The sequence below is a fragment of the Hyla sarda genome, chromosome 3, assembly GCF_029499605.1.
Source record: "Hyla sarda isolate aHylSar1 chromosome 3, aHylSar1.hap1, whole genome shotgun sequence".
Classification (NCBI taxonomy): domain Eukaryota; kingdom Metazoa; phylum Chordata; class Amphibia; order Anura; family Hylidae; genus Hyla; species Hyla sarda.
This window is the reverse complement of record NC_079191.1, coordinates 324,536,110-324,558,088: the sequence shown is the minus strand read 5'-3', so window position 1 is coordinate 324,558,088 and position 21,979 is coordinate 324,536,110. Positions and strand designations below refer to the sequence as shown.

The 21,979-nt window shown below is 42.3% G+C and overlaps 1 protein-coding gene across 1 annotated transcript in view; it reads right to left on the bottom strand.

Annotated features, from left to right (window-relative positions):
• The window catches only part of IGF2R (insulin like growth factor 2 receptor), a 138,730-nt gene that overhangs the window by 93,112 nt on the left and 23,639 nt on the right, over positions 1-21,979 (bottom strand). The window contains exons 2-5 of the mRNA XM_056567238.1: positions 21,260-21,402; positions 14,565-14,680; positions 8,156-8,254; positions 5,061-5,193 (exon numbers count right to left, since the gene is read on the bottom strand). Of these exons, the coding sequence (XP_056423213.1) occupies positions 5,061-5,193; positions 8,156-8,254; positions 14,565-14,680; positions 21,260-21,402 (491 nt within the window). The remainder of the gene's footprint in view (positions 1-5,060; positions 5,194-8,155; positions 8,255-14,564; positions 14,681-21,259; positions 21,403-21,979) is intronic.

The following is a 21,979-nucleotide window of genomic DNA, read 5'->3' as shown; positions in this document are numbered from 1 at the left end:
TTGTATGTTGAGGCCATTGTAAGTTGAGGGATCACTGTAGCTGCAAATACAAGACAGCATTTTTTTCAACCAAAAAATATGCACATTTTTTTTTAACTAATGTAGATCACAAATATACATTTAATGTTATTATCTACATTTAGAGATTAGCGAACTTACAGTAAATTCGATTCGTCACGAACTTCTCGGCTCTGCAGTTGATGACTTATCCTGCATAAACGAGTTCAGCTTTCAGGTCCTCCAGTGGGCTGGAAAAGGTGGATACAGTCCTAGGAGACTCTTTCCTAGGACTGTATCCACCTTTTCCAGCCCACCGGAGCACCGGAAAGCTGAACTAATTTATGCAGGAAAACTGTCGAGCCGAGAAGTTCGTGACAAATCGAATTTACTGTAAGTTTGCTCATCTCTATCTACATTATATAGAAGTTTTTGCAAATGACAGTATCCATTTGAGGACATTTAGAAACCTCTTTAGCAGGAATACAACAACTTTTAGCCTTATAGCAGTGGAATATAAGCTGGGGCCCAAATTCACTATATTGATGCAGAGCTATGATCTCCACTGTGTGTTTTGTTCTGGACCAGAGCCAGCAGACAAGTGTTGATCAGAAAGACCAGCAGTTGTCTGTAGACCCTATACAAGACTCAATAATGTGGCTGGGTAGCACAAATGATCACAATCCCTGTTAAAGTGCAACTGTCACCAATTTGTACCCCCATAAACTAATCGCAGGATGACAAAGTAGTAAACATTTACAATTCAAGCATACCTTTTGCTGCTTTCTATCTATCAGCTTTGATCAGGCTACAAAATGCTTTATAAGATGGCCAGCAACAATTGGATAGGCGTGGCTATGCCATGGGGCCGCCACACCTATCCTCCGCTGGGACTATTGTGTGATTGACTCACAGGTCCGCGTGCTTTTCGGCGGGCGGAGGGTTTTCTACTGTAGAAGGAAAAAACAGTGCCCATTCTCCTATCTTCCTAGAATGCACACCGGTGATGCGATCTGGCCGGCCAGTTTTCACAGCAAGCGCTCGTTCCTGATGGCCCTAGGCCGCAGCGGAATGATAGCAGCAACGGTGAGAGCGCTTGATGTGAAAACTGTCCTCCCGCATCACATCACCGGTGTGCACTCTGGGAAGACAGGAGAATGGGCACTGTTTTTTCTTATACAGCAGAAAACTCGCCTCCCGCATGAAAGAATAAGGGGCCTATTGCTGGGACTTGTATGTCAATCATAGCCACGCCTATTCGACTCTTCCTGGCCGTCATATAAAGAATTTTGGAGCCTGATCAAAGAAGCTAGAAAGAAGCAAAAGGTATGCTTGAATTGCCATTGTTAACAACTTTGTCATCCTGGGATTAGTTTATAGGGGTACAAATTAGTGACAGTTTACCTTTAAGACAGAAAGATGTGCGTCAAACAATTCGGCGGGAATTGCGTAGTGTGAACGCACCCTAAGATTCAAACAGCCAATAAACAAGTTGGCTGACCACTGGCCCTTTTACATGACCAATTATTAGGAATAAGCAGTCCTAGGAACATTCATTGGAAGACTGAAAGCAGATTCTGAAATGTATGTAAATGTTTATGGTCAGAGAACAGATATAATTGTGGCTTTAGGGCTCAATTGTTATCCAAAGATTATTTAATGGCTTTATTGCACAATGGGCCTGTGCATTAGCTTTATTATCATATACAAATAAAAACACTGCCATAGCCTTGGATTCTAGTCAAGCCAGTGTAACATCTGCATGGAGCTGTTAGGCTCATGCTTTCATAAAGACTGAAATGTGTGTGTACAGAAGGAAAACTGACTGTAAACCTGACTGAATGCAGGGACTGATGTGAATGTATAAATAAAAACGTTAAAATCTTACCCCTCAAGTACCAAGCCCATTTTGGCCTTAAAGGGGTTATCCACCATAGGCTAAGTTTCTACTTGTTTTTTTGTCCTGCGTTTTTGGGTTGAAAAAACGCATGAAAAAACGGCAGTGCAATTTCCTGCGTCTGGTGTTTTTTCTGGCGTTTTTCTATTTGTGTGGAAATTGCATTTTTGGCACCTTTGGCATTTTTTTTTTTTTTTTGGTACCCAAAATTTGTTGGGTTCCAAAAAAATGTAAATAAAGAAAAAGGATGCAGTAGTGATGGAAAAAAAACGTATTTAACTAAATATACATTTTTTATAACTAAATGTTAATTCATTTTTAATAAAGTGTGTGTTTGACTTTTTTTCCCCATTTTTTTTATTTTTTTTTAGGTAGTACTACTAGTCCCAGCATGGAACAGACTGTCCCATGATGGGAGTAGTAGTACCTGTACTAATAGACATATCGCCCCGGGTGTCAGTCGTGACACCCAATGCGATCGTCCATAATATAGTAGAGATGCAGAGTGGTGATTGGCCGGATGGTTGCAGCCAATCACAGCTCTCAGAGGGAAATATGAATGAGTGAGTGGCCGGCCGGAGTATAGTGCAGAGATGCCGCTCCACATCTCTGCAATAGACAGGACGATCGCAGCGGGTGTCAGTAGTGATAACTGCTGTGATCTGTTCTTACCTGCAGGTACTACTACTCCCAACATGGAGCACACTTTGCTCGATGCTGGGAGCTGAAGTACCTGTATTAATAGACCGATCGCAGAGAGTGTAACTTCTGGCACCTGTTGCCATCTGTCTATTAATGAAGGTACTACAGCTCCCAGCATGGAGCAGAGTGTGCTCCATGTTAGGAGTAGTAGTACCTGCAGTTAAGGAAAGATCACAGTGGATGTCACTCCTGACACCCTCTGTGATCCTCTTGTATAATGTATAGATGCCAATTAGTACAGGTACTACTACTCCCATCATGGAACAGTGTGTTCCATGCTGGGAGTAGTAGTACTACCTTAAAAAAAAAGGGGGGGGGGGGGGAAGTGAAAAACACACACACTACATTTTTATTATTGCCGGCTACATTTTTAGGTCCCTGCGCACACATATATTGATCCCTGTTTAAAAATTCATAAACATTTTGTAATAAAGATAAATTTTGTTAGATACAATTTTTTCCTTCACTACTGTATCTTTATTTAATTTTTTTTAATGGTACCCTATGAAATTTTATTAAAAAGGGTATCTCCATCACTTTTTTGGATCGCTAAAGTAAAAAAAAAGAATAAAAACCGCCTGCAAAAACGCCAAAGTTAAAACCCACATATAGTTTTTCTTGGCGTTTTTTCAATTCCATAGACTTCTATGGGAGAAAATGCCACCATTTTGAAAAAAAAAATGCCAGTGGCTCAACATGCTGCGATTTTGGAAAACCGCCAAGGAGCTGAAAAACACCAAAAAAAGAGTGAAAAAACGCCAAAAGGATTTTAAAAAAAAAAAAAACGCTGAAGTGGAAAAAGCCAAGTGGAATAAGAATTTTGCGATTTCTCATTGATTTACAGCTAACATCTGGACGCAGCGTTTTATGGCTGAAAAAACGCCATGCGGCAGAATTGGCGTCCCCCCCAAAAAAAAAAAGTAGAAACTTAGCAATAAGGTGATTTTAGTACATACCTGGCAGGCAGTAATGGACATGTTTAAGAAGGATCTGCGCTTGTCTTGGGGCTAAATGGCTATGTTGTGAGATTACCATAACACTGTGGCTAGCTTTTTGTGAACTGGTATTTCCTTTTTGAGTTTTTCCTTTTGCCTACAAATCCCATTATTCAATTTTCCTCCCTCCCACACATCAGCCACCCCACCCATTGAAACATAAATGAGCTGCATCCATTCAAATCAATGTGGTTTGCAATCAGGGTGCCTACAGCTGTTGCAGATTGATCTCTCTCCCACCAAGCGATCCCTCCACCCATTGAAGCAGACAGGATCCCTGTCATCAGCTGACTAGTGAGCCAGGTCTGGGCCCCATTGCAACATGGGAAAAATCTGAGACAACTGTCATTTTGTATGCTGTTAAAAATATTGGGGTAAAAATCACAGAAGAATTGTGAGAAAACCGTCACACACAGGTACAGATACTATATTATGAACTACACTAACTTTACAGCCCCTGTAGCATAGCCAAATAAAAATAAAAATCTTGGAATACCCCTTTATTGATTTAAATGGGTCCACGGACAGTCTGCAAATCTTGAAACCTGCTGCTAGTAAACACACCCTTAAGGACCAGGCCAATTTTTGTTTTTGCACTTTATGACTTAGAAGGGGAGGAGGAAAAAAAAAATCAAACACTTTAAATTTTGCACCTACAAACCCATATAAGGGATTGTTTTTTGTGTCACCAATTGTACTGCGTAATTACATCAACCATTTTATAACAAAATCTACTGCAAAATTTTTTTTTAAATAGTTTAATTAAAAAATGTGGGGTGATATGGAAAAAAAAAAAAGCCATTTTGTAAGTTTTTTGGGGGCTTCGGTTTCCATATAGTTGACTTTTTGATAACAATGACACCTCTTTATTCTGTAGGCCCATACTGTTCCCCAATTTATGTAGGTTTTATTTCATTTTAATACTCTATAAAAAATTATAAAGATGCACCAAAATCAGTATTAGTAATTTTTTATATGTAGTGGTCAGTATATGAAGAGTAGTTTTGGACTTTTTTTTTTTTACGTGTATGCCATCGACCGTGTGGTTTAACTAACCTTATATTTTAATAGTTCCCACATTTACGCACGCGGTGGTACCAGATATGATTATGTTTGCCAGAGCCTCAGAGACAGGGAATATCATTCCCATAGTCCACTCAGCTGATTGAGAATCGCAATTTCGCCATGCACGTCCCGATCAGCTGCCCTGTGCCGCCCGGCACCGTTAACCTCGCATTTTAGTGGCCAAAATTAACTTTGATTGCAGTGTCTAAAGGGTTAATGCTGGGCATCGGCCCCACCGTGTATGAAGCGCGCTCAGCTTGTGAGCACGCTTTAAACCCCAATAACGTGACCAGGGCGTACATGTAATGTAAGGGCGTACATGTAATGTAAAGGTGTACCTGGTTGCCCTTCGTCCTAAAGGGGTTAAAAATAACAACTATAAAAATAGAGAAACAAATACATACCAATAGTTCGACAAATATTGATGTACAAGTCAAAGTCAGGCTCCCAATCATTCACCAAGTGTCCGCCTGATACTTTTATGAGTGGATTCAAGTCATGTTTCTTGTAATCTGAGTCAAAAACATAGCATGGTACCTGACAAAGAAACAAAGACAAAAACGATCACCCATAACAATACAGAACTGAATTATAGTTATTTCAGACGCCAGTTCCTCGCTGCAGACAGCAAGAGAGCCGGACAACTCCAGCTCCCTGCATTGTGCAGGTTAATCCTCCCGGCTTACAATACCAGCTAAACCGTGGATCTATGTGACCTCATCCTTGTTGGCAATGGAACTATGATGATGTGCCCATTAGGGACAGTGTTTTCTAGGGATGTAAAAAAAAATAGATTCTCGCGATAATCGCGATTTTTTCATTTGCCGATACAGAATCGATTCAAAATATTTTTGAATCGATTCTTTTAGGGATGTGGAATTTTTATCTGCGGACGCCTGGAACAGCATGTCATGTCCTTGGCATCAGGCGATAAAAGTTCCACACTTGTGGAGCCGGGCAGGCCGGATCTGACACGGTGGCGCTCTGGGTGTATGGAGCGGGCTCCGACTCGTGCCCACTCCGTACTATGCGACCCCCGGCTGATTTCAGTAGCCGGGGGCCGCCGCTAATAGCCAGCATGCGGCAATCGCCGCGGCTGGCTATTAAAGGAGTATCCGGTGCACACTTTTCTCATGTTATCCCGTCCGGGCTGCAAAATAAAATAAAACGCACTTTATCTTACCTGGCAACGAGCCCCCGGAGCTCCGGTACAGGTGTTCAGTCCCCGGGCTGTATTCTTCTTACTTCCTTTTAGTCCGGCACGTCACATGGAGCTTCAGCCTATCACTGGCCGCAGCGATGTCCCGCCTCCGCTGGTGATAGGCTGAAGCTCCATGTGACGTGCCGGACTAACAGGAAGTAAGAAGAATACAGCCCGGGGACCGAACACCTGTACCGGAGCTCCGGGGGCTCGTTGGCAGGTAAGATAAAGTGCGTTTTATTTTATTTTGCAGCCCGGACGGGATAACATGAGAAAAGTGAGCAACGGAGTACTAGATCGCCGCTGACAGCAGCGTCTATTGGGATCTATGAATGCTCCCAGGTGGACGATGTATCGGGATATATCGCGATGTATCGTCACCTAGACGGTATCGCGATATATCGGGATATATCGAATCGCCACACTGGTATCGCGATTCGAATCGAATCGCCAAATTCTTGGCGATTCACACCCCTAGTGTTTTCTTTCCATGATCACTTCATTATGCATATTGGGGGACATGTATCATTATTTGTGTACGGTAAAAACAGTTTACCCCTTTTGCCGAATTCTAAATTATGCGCAGATGCGCTCAATATATGAATCAAGTGCAATGAATTTCATAAATTGCAGGAAAATATAGTAATCTCCTCATACCACCACTTTGAAAAATGAAATCGATGCTACGTGCAGTTCAAGATGGCTTACATTTGCGTTAAAAATATGGTCACTGCGCAAGATTTCTGCAGGTAAATGAAATGTACGTAGTTAATAAATTTGTGCGTACTAAATATGTCACTCCAAGGTACAACGAAACGTACACATCTGAAGGAAATGCTCCACCAGAATGTAGGCAAAAAAAAAAACAGCTTGCGCAAAATTTTGCACAATAATGTAAACACAATTCTACCTGATGTTTATTTTTCAGGTGGTTGAGGGACAGACTCTCTTGCAGGTCCCACAGGTCACCAGTTTGTTAGGCGCCATAATCACACAACTGTGTTGGTGTATTTGATTTTACTGTTCATTTGTTAAACCTCCCTGATGACGCCACTCCAAATTCGGTGGTAGAAACGCGTTGGTGGTATATTTCTGTACTTATTTAACACTCGGAGTGGCTGTTATACATGCCCTCTTAGTGTGGCACCTCTGGGCTGGCTGGGCCCTGCAGTACCCAGTGAGTGCCTTGATTGACTCATGTGCGAGTCCGTAATCAGACAATATTAGTCTCACTTGGACACCTCTTTATTTTGCATTATTATTTTATGATTGCCTTCGGCAATCTCCGGCCCTGCCATAGAAGTGAATGGAGGGGGCGTGTCGGCCGCAGCTTCGGCTGTGGTCGAAAACACTCGGCTCCTGCATTGTGCAGGAGCGAGCCGGGTCCCCGTACAGGAGATCGCAAGGGGCCCCAGCTGTCGGACCCCCCGCGATCTAACACTTATCCCCTATGCTTAGGATAGGGGATAAGTTTTTTTTTTCCCCATACCGGAGTTCTCCTTTAAAGGGGTACTCCGGTGGAAAACTTTTTTTTTTATATGAACTGGTGCCAGAAAGTTAAACAGATTTGTAAATTACTTCTATTAAAAAATCTTAATTATCTTAGTACTTTTTAGCAGCTGTATGCTACAGAAGAAATCTTTACTTTTTTTTATGTATTTTTTGTGTTGTCCACAGTGCTCTCTGCTGACACCTCTGTCCGTGTCAGGTACTGTCCAGAGCAGGAGAGGTTTGTTATGGGGATTTTCTCCTGCTCTGGACAGTTCCTGATACAGGCATCAGGTGTCAGCAGAGAGCACTGTGGACAACACAAAAAAAGAAAGATTTTCCTCTGTACTTCTATTAAAAAATCTTAATCCTTTCAGTACTTTTTAGTACTGAAAGGATTAAGATTTTTTAATAGAAGTCATTTACAAATCTGTTTAACTTTCTGGCACCAGTTCATTTTAAAAAAAATAAAAAAATAAAAGTTTTCCACCGGAGTACCCCTTTAATTTTATCAAACAAAAAACAGTGTGCACAATAAAGTAAACGCTTAGCTAAACTGAAAGTTCATAAAAGTCCGACAAACTTTGTTATGTCAGCAGAAACTACTAATGGCCACATCGACACCAGGAACAGGAGAACATTTTCTGAACCCAACCTGAAAAGCTTCTATAAAACGGTAATTCATTCATCATTTAAGTTCAGGCAAGTATACATACTTATGAGCGTCTCGCCGTCACGTCAGGTATACTAAAACATTACATAAAATCAATAAGATAAACAGGTGAGAACCTCTAAACAAAACCAACGTACCTCTTTAATAGGATTAAATGTATTCTTCTTGCAAGCCGTAAATGTTCTCCACTCAAAGTAATTAACACATTCATCATATTTAATAAATTCAGGGGTACCCTATGGTTGGAGGAAATATAAAAGATGTTACATAGTAATATCATAACTGAATTATTAATTTTTTTTTTGTATTTTCTAGTACAGTAATCCATTTCTACAATACCTGCTTGAAGGGAAGAAGAAAAGAAGAAGGAAAAAAAAAAAAAAAAAGAAACAGATCTTTATATATTTATATATCATACCAAGTATTATTATGGGAAATAGGATATAAAAATGTAGGGGAAAATCTCAGAGTTAACTTTAAGAAAGAAATTCCCATCAATGCTTTAAAATAACTACTGTACTTGAAGAGCTCTAAAGAGAAAGGAGTGCTGACTGTTCCCTTCATAGTCACTTGACCTCAGCCCAATTGAACATTCACATGGACGGAGGGAGAAAGGCAAACATTTAGTAACGTCACATGAAACTCTTTGGAATGCCTTTAGATTACAATTGGCTCATGTAAATCTGGCTTGATACAATTTTTAACTCAAGAAACAGAAATGAGGACATGACAAATACTAGAAAATTCACTATTTTCAAAAACTGTTAAATTAAAACACAATCTTTAAAGGGGTTATCCAGGAAAAAACTTTTTTATATATATCAAATATCAGATTTGTAAATTACTTCTATTAAAAAAATCTTAATCCTTTCAGTACTTATGAGCTTCTGAAGTTGAGTTGTTCTTTTCTGTCTAAGTGCTCTCTGATGACACGTGTCTCGGGAACCGCCCAGTTTAGAAGCAAATCCCCATAGCAAACCTCTTCTAAACTGGGCGGTTCCTGAGACACGTGTGATAAGAGCACTTAACAGAACAACCTTAACTTCAGAAGCTCATAAGTACTGAAAGGATTACGATTTTTTAATAGAAGTAATTTACAAATCTGTTTAACTTTCTGGAGCCAGTTGATACATAAAAAAAAAGTTTTTCCCTGGAATACCCCTTTAAAGCGTACCTGTCAGATCACCCAAAAGAACTAAACTGTTATATGTTGCTCAGTATCTCATCCCGATCATGTACATGTAATCTTTATGTGCCTATGACCAATATTTCTTTTAGAATTCACTTTATTTACTTGGAGTGATTGCAACGTTAAAGTACTTTTCATTTACAGTAGGTGGGCGGGTCCTCACTGTGATGACCATCCCCCTCCCTCACTGCTCTGGGAGCGGCAACCCTATCCTTTCTGGTTTTAGGCTATACACACACACACTCTGTGTGTGCCTAAAGCTTTTGCAAAACTACAGCTCCCAGCATGCCCAAACATCCTATGAGTTGTAGTTTTGCAACAGCTGGAGGCATTTGATTGATAAAACTGATTTTCAGCAGTGTTGCAGGCTGTGTTCCTCCACTTGTTGCAAAACCACAACTCCCAGCATGCCCACACGTCACTTGGCTGTACAGGCATGCTGGTAGTTGTAGTTTTGCAACTGCTGGAAGCATATGATTGTAGTCCCCCAGTAAAAAAAAATAAACCACACATATATTTACAGATATACACACACACACACGCAGGAACACTTACTTTTTAAGAAATCCTCGATTCAGTTTTTTGTCTCCTGCTCAGTCACGGCAGCAATGTGCTTCTGCCCCTCCCCCCTTCTCTTCACATAGCAGACAGTGAGGGAGCCTGTGCTTCTGCACCCCCCCCCCCTTCTCTTCACATAGCAGACAGTGAGGGAGCCTGTGCTTCTGCACCCCCCCCCCCCCCCCTTCTCTCCACAGGAGCACACAAGCAGCAGCTTTAGACCTGCAGACCTGACAATCATGAAGTGTGTCCATGACGTAAGTGAGGACAAGTGGACACAGCAGGACTAGTATGTATCCCCAGAGGCGGGGGGGGGGGGCAGTTCTTTGATATGTTGTAAAGAATACAAAACCAATAGGTTTTGCAATTGCTTTCATTAAAAAAAATTCTGTATTTCATATTGAAAAAGCCAGTCAAAGTTTTTTTTATCTGACAGTGCCCATTTAATATAAAATCTTAGATAAAATAAGAAAAGACAGCTTCTTCCACCTGTTCTAAGGCTCTTGGCCTATGGGGGGAAATGAAGCAAACCAAATGCAGAGAAGAAGCTGACCAGTTGCCCATAGCAACTAATCAGATCCAGTTTCTTTAGTTTTTAAAAAGGGCCTCTAAAAATAAAAGTGATTCGATTGGTTGTTTTGGGCAACTGGTCAGCTTTTCCTCTGCACAGGATTTGATAAAACTAAATTTAAGCAGTGTGTTGTTCAGAACTCTACTATGTTCACAAGCCCCATAGCGAGAGAATGAAGCAGAGGCACCCTGTTTGGAAAACACTGCCATAGGGATTTGGTAGAGACAAGCCCCATCCTTGTATCAGAGTCCTATTGTAAATCCCTAATTTAGGCCTTAAATTCGCAATGGCGCTCTCTCACTTCAGAGCCCTGTCGTATTTCAAGGCAACAGTTTAGGGCAACATATGGGGTATTTCCGTACTCGGGAGAAACTGCACTACAAATTTTGGGTGGGATTTTTCTCCTTTTACCCCTTATGAAAAGGAAAAGTTAGGGCTACACCAGTAGGTTAGTGTAAAAAAAAAGAAACATTTTTACACTAACATACTGGTGTTGCGCCATACTTTTCATTTTCACAAGAGGTAAAAGGAGAAAAAGACCCGCAAAATTTGTAACACAATTTCTCCTGAGTACAGAAATACCCCATATGTGGACGTTAAATGCTCTGCAGGCGCACAACAGGAGCTCAGGAGTGAGAGCGCACTATGTACATTTGAGACCTAAATTGGTGATTTCCACAGGGGTGGCTGATACAGCGGTTCTAACATGAACACAAGAAAAACACGAACATGTGACCCCATTTTGGAAACTTCACCCCTCAAGAAATGTAACAAGGGGTATAGTGAGCCGTAACACCCCTCAGGTCTTTGAAATTTTTTCGTTAAAGTTGGACGTAAAAATTAAAAAATTTTGTTTTTTTTCCCCTGAATTGCAGGCGTTACCCCAATTTTTTCATTTTCACAAGGGGTGATAGGAAAAGAGACCCCCAAAATTTGTAACACCATTTCTTCTGAGTATATAAATACCCCATATGTGGATGTAAAGTGCTCTGCGGCTGAACTACAATGCTCAGAATAGAAGGAGCGCCATTGGAGTTTTGGAGAGAGAATCCGACTGGAATTGAAGGCCATGTGCATTTACGAAGCCCCCGTGGTGCCAGAACAGCGCCCCCCCCATGTGACCCCAATTTGGTAACTACACCCCTCAGAATTGAATAAAGGGTACAGTGAGCCTTTACGCCCCACAGGTGTCTGACAGATTTTTTTAACAGTCATCCGTAAAAATGAAAAATTTAATTTTTTATTTGCACAGCCCAATGTTCCAAAGATCTGTCAAACGCCAGTGGGGTGTAAATGCTCACTTTACCCCTAATTACATTCTGTGAGGGGTGTAGGTTCCAAATGGGGTCACATGTGGGGGGGTCCACTGTTCTGGCACCATGGGGGCTTTGTAAACGCACATGGCCCCTGACTTCCATTCCAAACAAATTCTCTCTCCAAAAGCCCAATGGCGCTCCTTCTCTTCTGAGCATTGTAGTTTGCCCGCAGAGAACTTTATATCCACATGAGGTATTTCCATACTCAGAAGAAATGGTGTAACAAATTTTTGTTTTTGTTTTTCCTGTTACCCCTTGTGAAAATGAAAAATTTTGGTTTACACCAGCATTTTATTGAAAAAATAATTTTTTACATTTTTACTTACCACTTTAACGAAAGTCCATCAATCACCTGTGGGGTGTTAAGGCTCACTTTACCCCATGTTACGTTCCTTGAAGGGTGTAGTTTCCAAAATAGTGTTTTTTTTTTTTTTTTTTTACTGTCCTGGCATCATGGGGGCTTCCTAAATTCGACATGCACCCCAAAAACCATTTCAGCACAATTCTCTCTCCAAAAGCCCAATGTCGCTCCTTCCCTTCTGAGCCCTCTAGTGCACCCACAGAGCACTTTACATCCAAATATATGAGGTATTTCCTTACTAGAGAGAAAATTAATTACAAGTTTTGGGGGGTCTTTATACCTTTTACCCTTTGCAAAAATGGAAAAAAAAATGGGGCTACAATAACATGTTAGTGTAAAAAAATGAAGATTTTGATTTTTCTCCTCCATTTTGCTGCTATTCCTGTGAAACACCTAAAGGTTTAACAAACTTTTTGAATGTCATTTAGAATGCTTTGAGGGGTCCAATTTTCATAATTGGGTCCAATATAGGGTATTTCCAAAATAAAGACCCTCATATTCACTTCAAAACTTAACTGGTCTCTGAAAAATTCTGATTTTGAAATTTCGTTAAAAATTTGAAAATTGCTGCTATACTTTGAAGCCCTCTGATATCTTCAAAAAGTTAAAACATGTCAAATTTATGTTGCCAACATAAAGTTAACATATTGTATATATGAATCAATGTGTAATTTATTTGACAGGTCCTTTTTCCCCTTACAAGCAGAGAGCTTCAAAGTTAGAAAAATGCTAAAGTTTGTAATTTTTCCAGAAATTTGGGAATCTTTCACCAAGAAATGATGCAAGTATCGAGAAACATTTACCACTAACATAAAGTAGAATATGTCACGAAAAAACTATCTCGGAATCAAATAAATAAGTAAGTAAAAGCATCCCAGAGTTATTAATGCATAAAGTGACAGTGGTCAGATTTGAAAAAAAATGCTCCCGTCCTTAGGGTCATAATGGGCTCCCGTCCCCAAGGGGTTAAATTCGTATACGGTTGAAAACCTTATATGGTTTGAAAAATGATGTCCGGTTGCATCAGTTTAAGAAAAAAAAAGTATACGTTTTTAACATTTCATTCCATTCCATTCCATTTCACTTGTTTGATTGACATTCCAAGAAAAAAAAACTGTGCAAAGTCAAAAACCGTATGGTGAAAACCGGATGGAACCGTACGCACATACGGTTCTGTATGGTTCCCATTGACTACCATGTAAAAAAAAAAAAAAGTATAAGTTTCACTGCGGTTTTTCACCCGGACCAAAAACCGTGGTAGGCTACCGTTTTGGGTACGGGGGAAAAAAACGTAGAGGATGCAAAACGGACACAACCTGATGCATCGTTTGGCATACGGTTTTCAAAACGTATACGGGAACTGTATTCCAAAAACGTGGTGTGAACCTAGCCTAACAATGCAGGGCATATACCGTATTTTTCGCCCTATAGGACGCACCGGCGTATAAGACGCACCCAATTTATAGGTGCAAAATCTAAAAAAATAAAGATTTTGAACCCAATAGTGGTCTTCAACCTGCAGACCTCCAGATGTTGCACAACTACAACTCCCAGGATGCCCGGACAGCCGTTGGCTGTCCGGGCATGCTGGGAGTTGTAGTTTTGCAACATCTGGAGGTCCCCAGATTGAAGACCACTGCATAGGAGGTAATACTCACGTGTCCCCGCCGCTCCGGACCAGTCACCGCTGCCCTGGATGTTGCTCCATCGCTGTCGCCGTGTCCCCGTCGCTCTGGAACGTCTCTGCTGCCGGCCGGGTATCCTCGCTCTCCGTCGCCGCCATCACGTCGTTACGCACGCCGACGCACGTACGCGACGACGTGATGACGAGGAAGGAGAGCGTCAGCCATACAGGGGATCCCTGAACGGAGAAGACACCGAGGAGGCAGGTAAGGTCCCTCCCGGTGTCCTGTAAGCACTAACCTGGCTATTCAGTCGGGCTGTTCGGGACCGCCGCGGTGAAATCGCGACGGTCCTGAACAGCCCGACTGAACAGCAGGGTTAGTGTCACTTTACCTTCAGACGCGGCGGTCAGCTTTGATCGCCGCGTCTGAAGGGTTAATACAGGGCATCTCCGCGATCGGTGATGTCCTGTATTAGCCGCGGGTCCCGGACGTTGATGGCCGCAGGGACCGCCGCGATAGGGGTGTATTCGCCGTATAAGACGCACCGACTTTTCCCCCCCCAATTTTGGGGAATAAAAAGTGCGTCTTATACGGCGAAAAATACGGTACACAGAACTGTTATTATAGGCATACTGAAGACTGCACTTCTGCAAAGAGAGATTGATATGGATGCTGTAAGAGATAGCATTCAGCTCAATGTATTTACTACGAAGTGAAAACACCTATCCTCAGACGCAAAAAGGGAGGAAAACCAAAACCAGGTTACCATGGAAACAGTTGGCTTGGCAACCAGGTTTGCCATGCCCTAGATTACATACAGATACATTTCATCTTTACTGGATCACAGAATGGATATTGAACCCATAGAAGCATTTAACACTGAATACATCTAGCAGAGATAACTCATAGACATTAAGAACACTGACCAATGACTTTCCGCACACCAAGATGATAATACTTTGGATTTTATGCTCAGATTCTGGACAACTTTGGGTTGTATTAAATATAAGCACATTATCGCCAATTTGAGGTGGTAATGTTCCTGAAAAGAAAAATATATATACATTAATATATGAATTTTAAAACATAATATATTATTGTTAAAGGGAACCAATCATCAGATTTTACCCTATATAACGCTTGGCAAAGCGTTATATAGGGTAAAATCTTTATTTTCGCCATTCCCGGGTGACGCTCCTGCCCCTAGGGATGGTGAAGATATGAAGTTATAATCAAGCGGAGGGGGCGTCGCTGCCGGACGAAGAACGGGAATAGGTGAGAAGAGCTCCCCGCCCAGGTGACTACTTACGGCGGCGGTAACTAGTTTATAACTTCATATCTTCACCATCCCTGGGGGCAGGAGCGTCCCCCGGGGATGGGGAGGACAACAATTTTACCCTATATAATGCTTTGCCAAGCATTATATAGGGTAAAATCTGATGATTGGTTCCCTTTAAACAGCAAAGTAAATTGGGGGAAGGCGGCGCACATATAGTACAAGGCTAAATGTCCGTTTGAGTTGCAGAAGTTTTTACAACATGTGCCACATGTGAACATATCCTTACACAGTCAGTCAGCCAGTAGCTCCTGTATAAATTCAGTCTGCTTCTCTGCCTGTGGCATTGTTCATAACAAGGCAGTATGGTATAACCTAGGGATGCCCAAATACCATTTTTTTTTTTTAGACTGAGTACTCATTGATACCAATTACCTACACTTTTTATGTCACATGACAGCAGAGGCAGCTCTAGACTTTGAACAGCCTTAGGAGAAATTCAAACATACGGCCCGCACTGACACTCATAATTAAGATATGTCCCTAGTAGTTACAGTCATGGCCGTAAATGTTGGCACCCCTGAAATTTTTCTTGAAAATGAAGTATTTCTCATAGAAAAGGATTGCAGTAACATGTTTATTCCCTTTGTGTATATTGGAACTAAACCAAAAAAGGGAGGGGAAAAAAAGCAAATTGGACATAATGTCACACCAAACTCCAAAAATGGGCTGGACAAAATTATTGGCACCCTTTCAAAATTGTGGAAAAATAAGATTGTTTCAAGAATATGATGCTATTTTAAACTTACCTGGGGAAAGTAACAGGTGTGGGCAATATAAAAATCACACCTGAAAGCAGATAAAAAGGAGAGAAGTTCACTTAATCTTTGCATTGTGTGTCTGTGTGTGCCACACTAAGCATGGACAACAGAAAGAGGAGAAGAGAACTGTCTGAGGACTTGAGAACTAAAATTGTGGAAAAATATAAACAATCTCAAGGTTACAAGTCCATCTCCAGAGATCTAGATTTGCCTTTGTCCACAGTGCGCAACATTATCAAGAAGTTTGCAACCCATGACACTGTAGCTTATCTCCCTGGGTGCGGACGGAAAAGAAAAATTGATGAAAGATGTCAATGTAGGATAGTCCAGATGGTGGATAAGCAGCCCCAAACAAGTTCCAAAGATATTCAAGCTGTCCTGCAGGCTCAGGGAGCATCAGTGTCAGTGCGAACTATCCATCAACATTTAAATGAAGTTAAACGCTATGGCAGGAGACCCAGGAGGACCCCACTGCTGACAGGAAAGACTACATTTTGCCAGGATTAACTTGAGTAAGCCAAAATCCTTCTAGGAAAATGTCTTGTGGACAGATGAGACCAAGATAGAGCTTTTTGGTAAAGCACATCATTGGAATGAGACTTACAAAGAAAAGAACACAGTACCTACAGTGAAATATGTTGGAGGTTCAATGATGTTTTGAGGTTGTTTTGCTGCCTCTGGCACTGGGTGCCTTAAATGTGTGCAAGGCATCATGAAATCTGAGGATTACCAACAGATTTTGGGTCACACTGTACAGCCCAGTGTCATAAAGCTGGGTTTGCATCCGAGATTTTGGGTCTTCCATCAGGACAATAACCCCAAACATACGTCAAAAAGCACCCAGAAATGGATGGCAACAAAGCACTGGAGAGTTCTGAAGTGACCAGCAATGAGTCCAGATCAAAATCTCATTGAACACCTGTGGAGAGATCTTACAATTGCTGTTGGGAAAAGACACCCTTCCAATAAGAGAGACCTGGAGCAGTTTGCAAAGGAAGAGTGGGAGTGGTCCAACATTTCGGCTGAGAGGTGTAGGAAGCTTATTGATGGCTTATGAAGCCACTGATTTCAGTTATTTTTTTCCAAAGGGTGTGCAACCAAATATTAAGTCATGGGTGCCAATAATTTTGTCCAGCCCATTTTTGGACTTCGGTGTGACATTTGCCCTCATTTACTATTGCAAACACGACATGTTTGGTCAGGGTTTGCACCAGAAATTCTGTTGCGCCAGAATTGAAAAAACCAAGACTAACTCTCCATTTTGCTCAGAAAACCCGAAAAGGGGCGTGGTAATCGGGAAAGGGGCGTGGTCACCGAAATGGGGCGTGTTCCTGAATTTTTTTTCCCAAAAAAACAACATATTTACAGAAAATGGGGTGGATTTTAGCTGAGGAAAACCCTACAGATCAGAGCAGGTATAAAAATAAAAATGTAGGGAAAGTGGAAAATGTAGGGAAACTCCACTCTTACAATTTGCTTTTTTCCTCCCTTTTCTGGTTTAGTTCCAATACACACAAAGGGAATAAACATGTGTATAGCAAAAACATGTGTTACTGCAATCCTTTTCTGTGAGAAATACGGTACTTCATTTTCCAGAAAAATTTCAGGGGTGCCAAAATTTACGGCCATGACTGTAGGTAATGAATACCCCCCCTAGTGGGTTGAATCCCCCCAGCAGTTAGGTAGGAAATCCTCTTTTAGGTAGAAGCACCCAGAAGATAGGAAGTAGGGAATCCCCCTATTAGGCAGATAGGGAACCTCCCGTTTAGGTAGAAGGCCCCGGTTGTAAGGTATGTAGGAATCCGCTTATCAGGTTGATGCCCTATAAAGTAGTGGAAGGTCCTTGCATGATGCATAGGGAAGGTGAGGGATTATTATTTTTATTATTATTTTTTTTTAATGGTCTATGGGTATCTGGGACATTTGCAACAGTACAAGTACAATTCTTCTTCACCTTGATCTACCCTCAATTCACAATATGAGTGAGGCCTAAACTTGTAAGATATTTGTCTGGTCCTGCATATATTGGCCATGTCACCAGACTTGCATCTCATGTGTACTGGCACCTTTAATTTATTTTTTATCCTGCGTTGGCAACTACTGTTGGCAGGAGAAACAGTTATTAACCCCTTAAGGACACATGACATACTGGAACGTTATGTGTCCGCTCCCAATCTATAACGCGTGGCCCCGTGTCATAGCGGGTCGGGCCCGGCCGGGACCCGTGGCTAATAGCGCGCGGCATTGATCGCGGTGCCGCGCGCTATTAACCCTTTAGATGTGGCATTCAAAGTTGAACGCCGAGTCTAAAGTGAAAGTATGCCGGTTAGCTCAGGGAGCTGTTCGGGATAACCGCGGTGAAATCACGGCATCCCGAACAGCTTACAAGACAGCCGGAGGGCCCCTACCTGCCTCCTCGCTGTCCGATCGCCGAATGACTGCTCAGTGCCTGAGATCCAGGCATGAGCAGTCAAGAGGCAGAATTTCTTATGAGAAACCAGTGATCAATGTAATAGATCAGTGTGTGCAGTGTTATAGGTCCCTATTGGAGCTATAACACTGCAAAAAAAAAAGTGAATAAAAGATCATTTAACCCCTCCCCTATTAAAAGTTTGAATCACTCCCCTTTTCCCATTAAAAAAATAAATAAAAACAGTGTAAATAAAAATAAACATATATGGTATCGAAGCATGCGGAAATGTTCGAATTATAAAAATATATCCTTAATTAAACCGCACGGTCAATGGCGTAAGCGCAAAAAAATTCCAATGTCCAAAATAGTGCATTTTTGGTAACTTTTTATATCCTGAAAAAAAAATGAATAAAAAGCGATCAATAAATCCTATCAATGAAAAAATGGTACCGTTAAAAACTTCAGATCACGGCGCAAAAAATGAGCCCTCATACCGCCCCATACGCGGAAAAATAAAAAGTCATAGGGGTCAGAAATGACAATTTTAAACGTATTAATTTTCCTCCATAAAGTTATGATTTTTTCCAGAAGTACGACAAAATCAAACCTATAAAAGTAGGGTATCATTTTAATCGTATGAACCTACAGAATAAAGAGAAGGTGTAATTTTTACCGAAAAATGTACTACGTAGAAACGGAAGCCCCCAAAATTAACAAAACGGCGTTTTTTTTTTTCAATTTTGTCTCACAATGATTTTTTTTTCCGTTTCACCGTAGATTTTTGGGCAAAATGACTGATGTCATTACAAAGTAAAATTGGTGGCGCAAAAAATAAGCAATCATATGGATTTTTAGGTGCAAAATTGAAAGAGTTATGATTTTTTAAAGACAAGGAGCAAAAAACGAAAATGCAAAAACGGAAAAAGCCCCAGTCTGTAAAGAAGTAGTCCAGTGGTGAACAACTTATCCCCTATCCTAAGGATAGGGGATAAGTTTGAGATCGCGGGGGGTCCGACCGCTGGGGCCCACTGCGATCTCCTGTACGGAGCCTCGACAGCCCGCGGGAAGGGGGCGTGTCGACCTCCGCACGAAGCGGCGGCCGACACGCCCCCTCAATACAACTCTATGGCAGAGCCGAAGCGCTGCCTTTGGCAATCTCCGACTCTGCCATAGAGATGTATTGAGGGGGCGTGTCGGCCGCCGCTTCGTGCGGAGGTCGACACCCGCTATCTGGCCGGAGAGCCTGGCCCCCGTACAGACAGATCGCAGGGGGGCCCAGCGGTCGGACCCCCCGCGATCTCAAACTTATCCCCTATCCTTAGGATAGGGGATAAGTTTTTCACCACTGGACTACCCCTTTAAGGGGTTAATAGATGAGAGTTTATGTTGTGACCAGGATCAAGGTATCCAGTGATCCCTCAACTTACAATGGCCTCAACACAATAGTTTCAACACACAATTTTTCTTTTCTGGACCATTGTAAATTGAAACCAGACTCAACATACAATGTACAGACAGTCCAGATCTGTGAAACGTGTCAATGGCCGGAAGAACTGACCAATCAGAATGGGCAATTTACTGGTAAAACCCCTGTATTACTGAAGTGCCTGCACTGACTGACTGGTGTCTGGTAGTGCCCCCTACAGTACAGGGAGGTACTACATGTTCTGTACTCTTTACCTGTCCCAGGGTTACCTGCTCCTTTGGACACCAGGTGAGGGCGACTCCATGTTACTTTCTTTTTAGGACATTTCGTGTACTGTACAGGACCCCGAAGAAGCTCCTGTCCTCTACATAGACCAGTGTTTCCCAAGCAGGGTGCCCCCAGCTGTTGTAAAACTACAACTCCCAGCATGCCCGGACAGCCTTTGGCTGTCCGGGCATGCTGGGAGTTGTAGTTTTGCAACAGCTGGAGGCTCCCTGCTTGGGAAACACTGACATATACAGTGAATTACAGCTCCCAGCAGATCTTTCTTACTTTTATATGTAAGGATTTGATTTATCTATATTAGTTATCTACTTATTTTTCTTTAATCCTCACTTTTTCCTATTTTTGGATGACATTTTGGTGGCTTCGGAACCAATTACCAGGTTTCCATAGAGTTATGGTCTCAACATACAATGGTCGACCTGGAACCAATTACTATTGTAAGTTAAAGGGGTACTCCGCCCCTGGCATCTTATTCCCTATCCTAAGGATAGGGGATAAGATGTTAGATCGCCGCGGTCCCGCTGCTGGGGACCCCGGGGATCGCTGCTGCGACACCCCGCCATCATTACTGCGCAGAGCGAGTTCGCTCTGTGCGTAATGACGGGCGATACAGGGGCCGGAGCAGTGTGACGTCCTGGCTCCGTCCCCTTAATCCAAGTCTATGGCAGGGGGTGTGACGACCGCCACTCCCTCTTCCCATAGGCTTGTATTGATGGGGGGGACCGTGACGTCACGAGGGGCGGAGCCGTGACGTAACTATGCTCCGTCCCCTGTATTGCCCGTCATTACGTGCAGAGCGATCTCGCTCTGCGCAGTAATGATAGCGGGGTGCTGCAGGAGCGATCCCCGGGGTTCCCAGCAGCGGGACCCCGGCGATCTGACATCTTATCCCCTATCCTTTGGATAGGGGATAAGATGTCTAGGGGCGGAATACGCCTTTAAGGGACCACTGCATTACAAAATGTCTTTTCTAGGTTACTCTACTAATAAAAACGGATGCTAGTCTGTGCCTAACAACAATGTGTGTCACGTGTTCATTCTACTGTCTGTAATCCGCTATTAGAACATAATCTCAGATGTTATTAGTTCTCCCCAATGCTTCTTGATATTAGTGCAAGTTCTTTTGCATAGTACCAAAGCCATATGCAGAGTAATTCTTTTGTTAGATCACACGGAGATAATAATTGGGAGGAGGGGTAATATCTTGCCCCAACAGCACCACCAAGATAATTAACCTTTCTCTACAGCTACAGGAGGATTTGCAGACTCTGAACATCATCTTAGTATTTGCATTATGAGATTATATATGAAATTGCTCATAAAACTGTAGGTAGGGTAAAGTAGTTTTGAACTTGAAAAGAATGAGTTACTATGCGTGTTCATAAGGTTTTCCCACTTACCATATACATGATAAATGTTGTCCTTTATATCATGGCCTGAAATGGCACATGCCGTCCCCCCACATTCACTGGCTGGTAAGTTTTCACAGACATTAATCTTATAGTGCACATTTTTCTCATCATCAAACGCTTCCCAAGTTTGTCTGTAAAGAAAAAAAAGTAAATTAGAGTTTAACTTGTAAATCATGGTAGAATAAGGGGTTGTCTGCTGCATAATAAGGCATTGCCTTAATAAAAACTGATTTTTTTGCATTCTTAAAAACAAGATTTTAGCAATAAAAAACAAGCACAGGTAAATCATAATTCATAAAAAAGGGACGCAAATGTTACAAATTTAAAGGGGTACTCCGGCGCTAAGACATCTTATCCCCTATGCAAAGGATAGGGCATAAGATGCCTGATCGCGGGGGTCCCGCCACTGGGGACCCCCGTGATCTTGCACGCAGCTCCCCGTTAGAATCAGTCCCCAGAGCGTGCTCGCTCCAGGTCTGATTACTGGCGATCACGGGGACGGAGCGTTGTGATGTCACTGCCCCTTCCATAGGTTTGCATTGAGGGGGCAGAGTGTGACGTCACACGGGGGCGGAGCCGTGACATCATAACGCTCCGTCCCCGTGATCGCCAGTAATCCGTCCCGGAGCGAGCACGCTCCGGGGACCGATTCTAACGGGGTGCTGCGTGCAAGATCCCGGGGGTCCCCAGCGGCGGGACCCCCGCCAT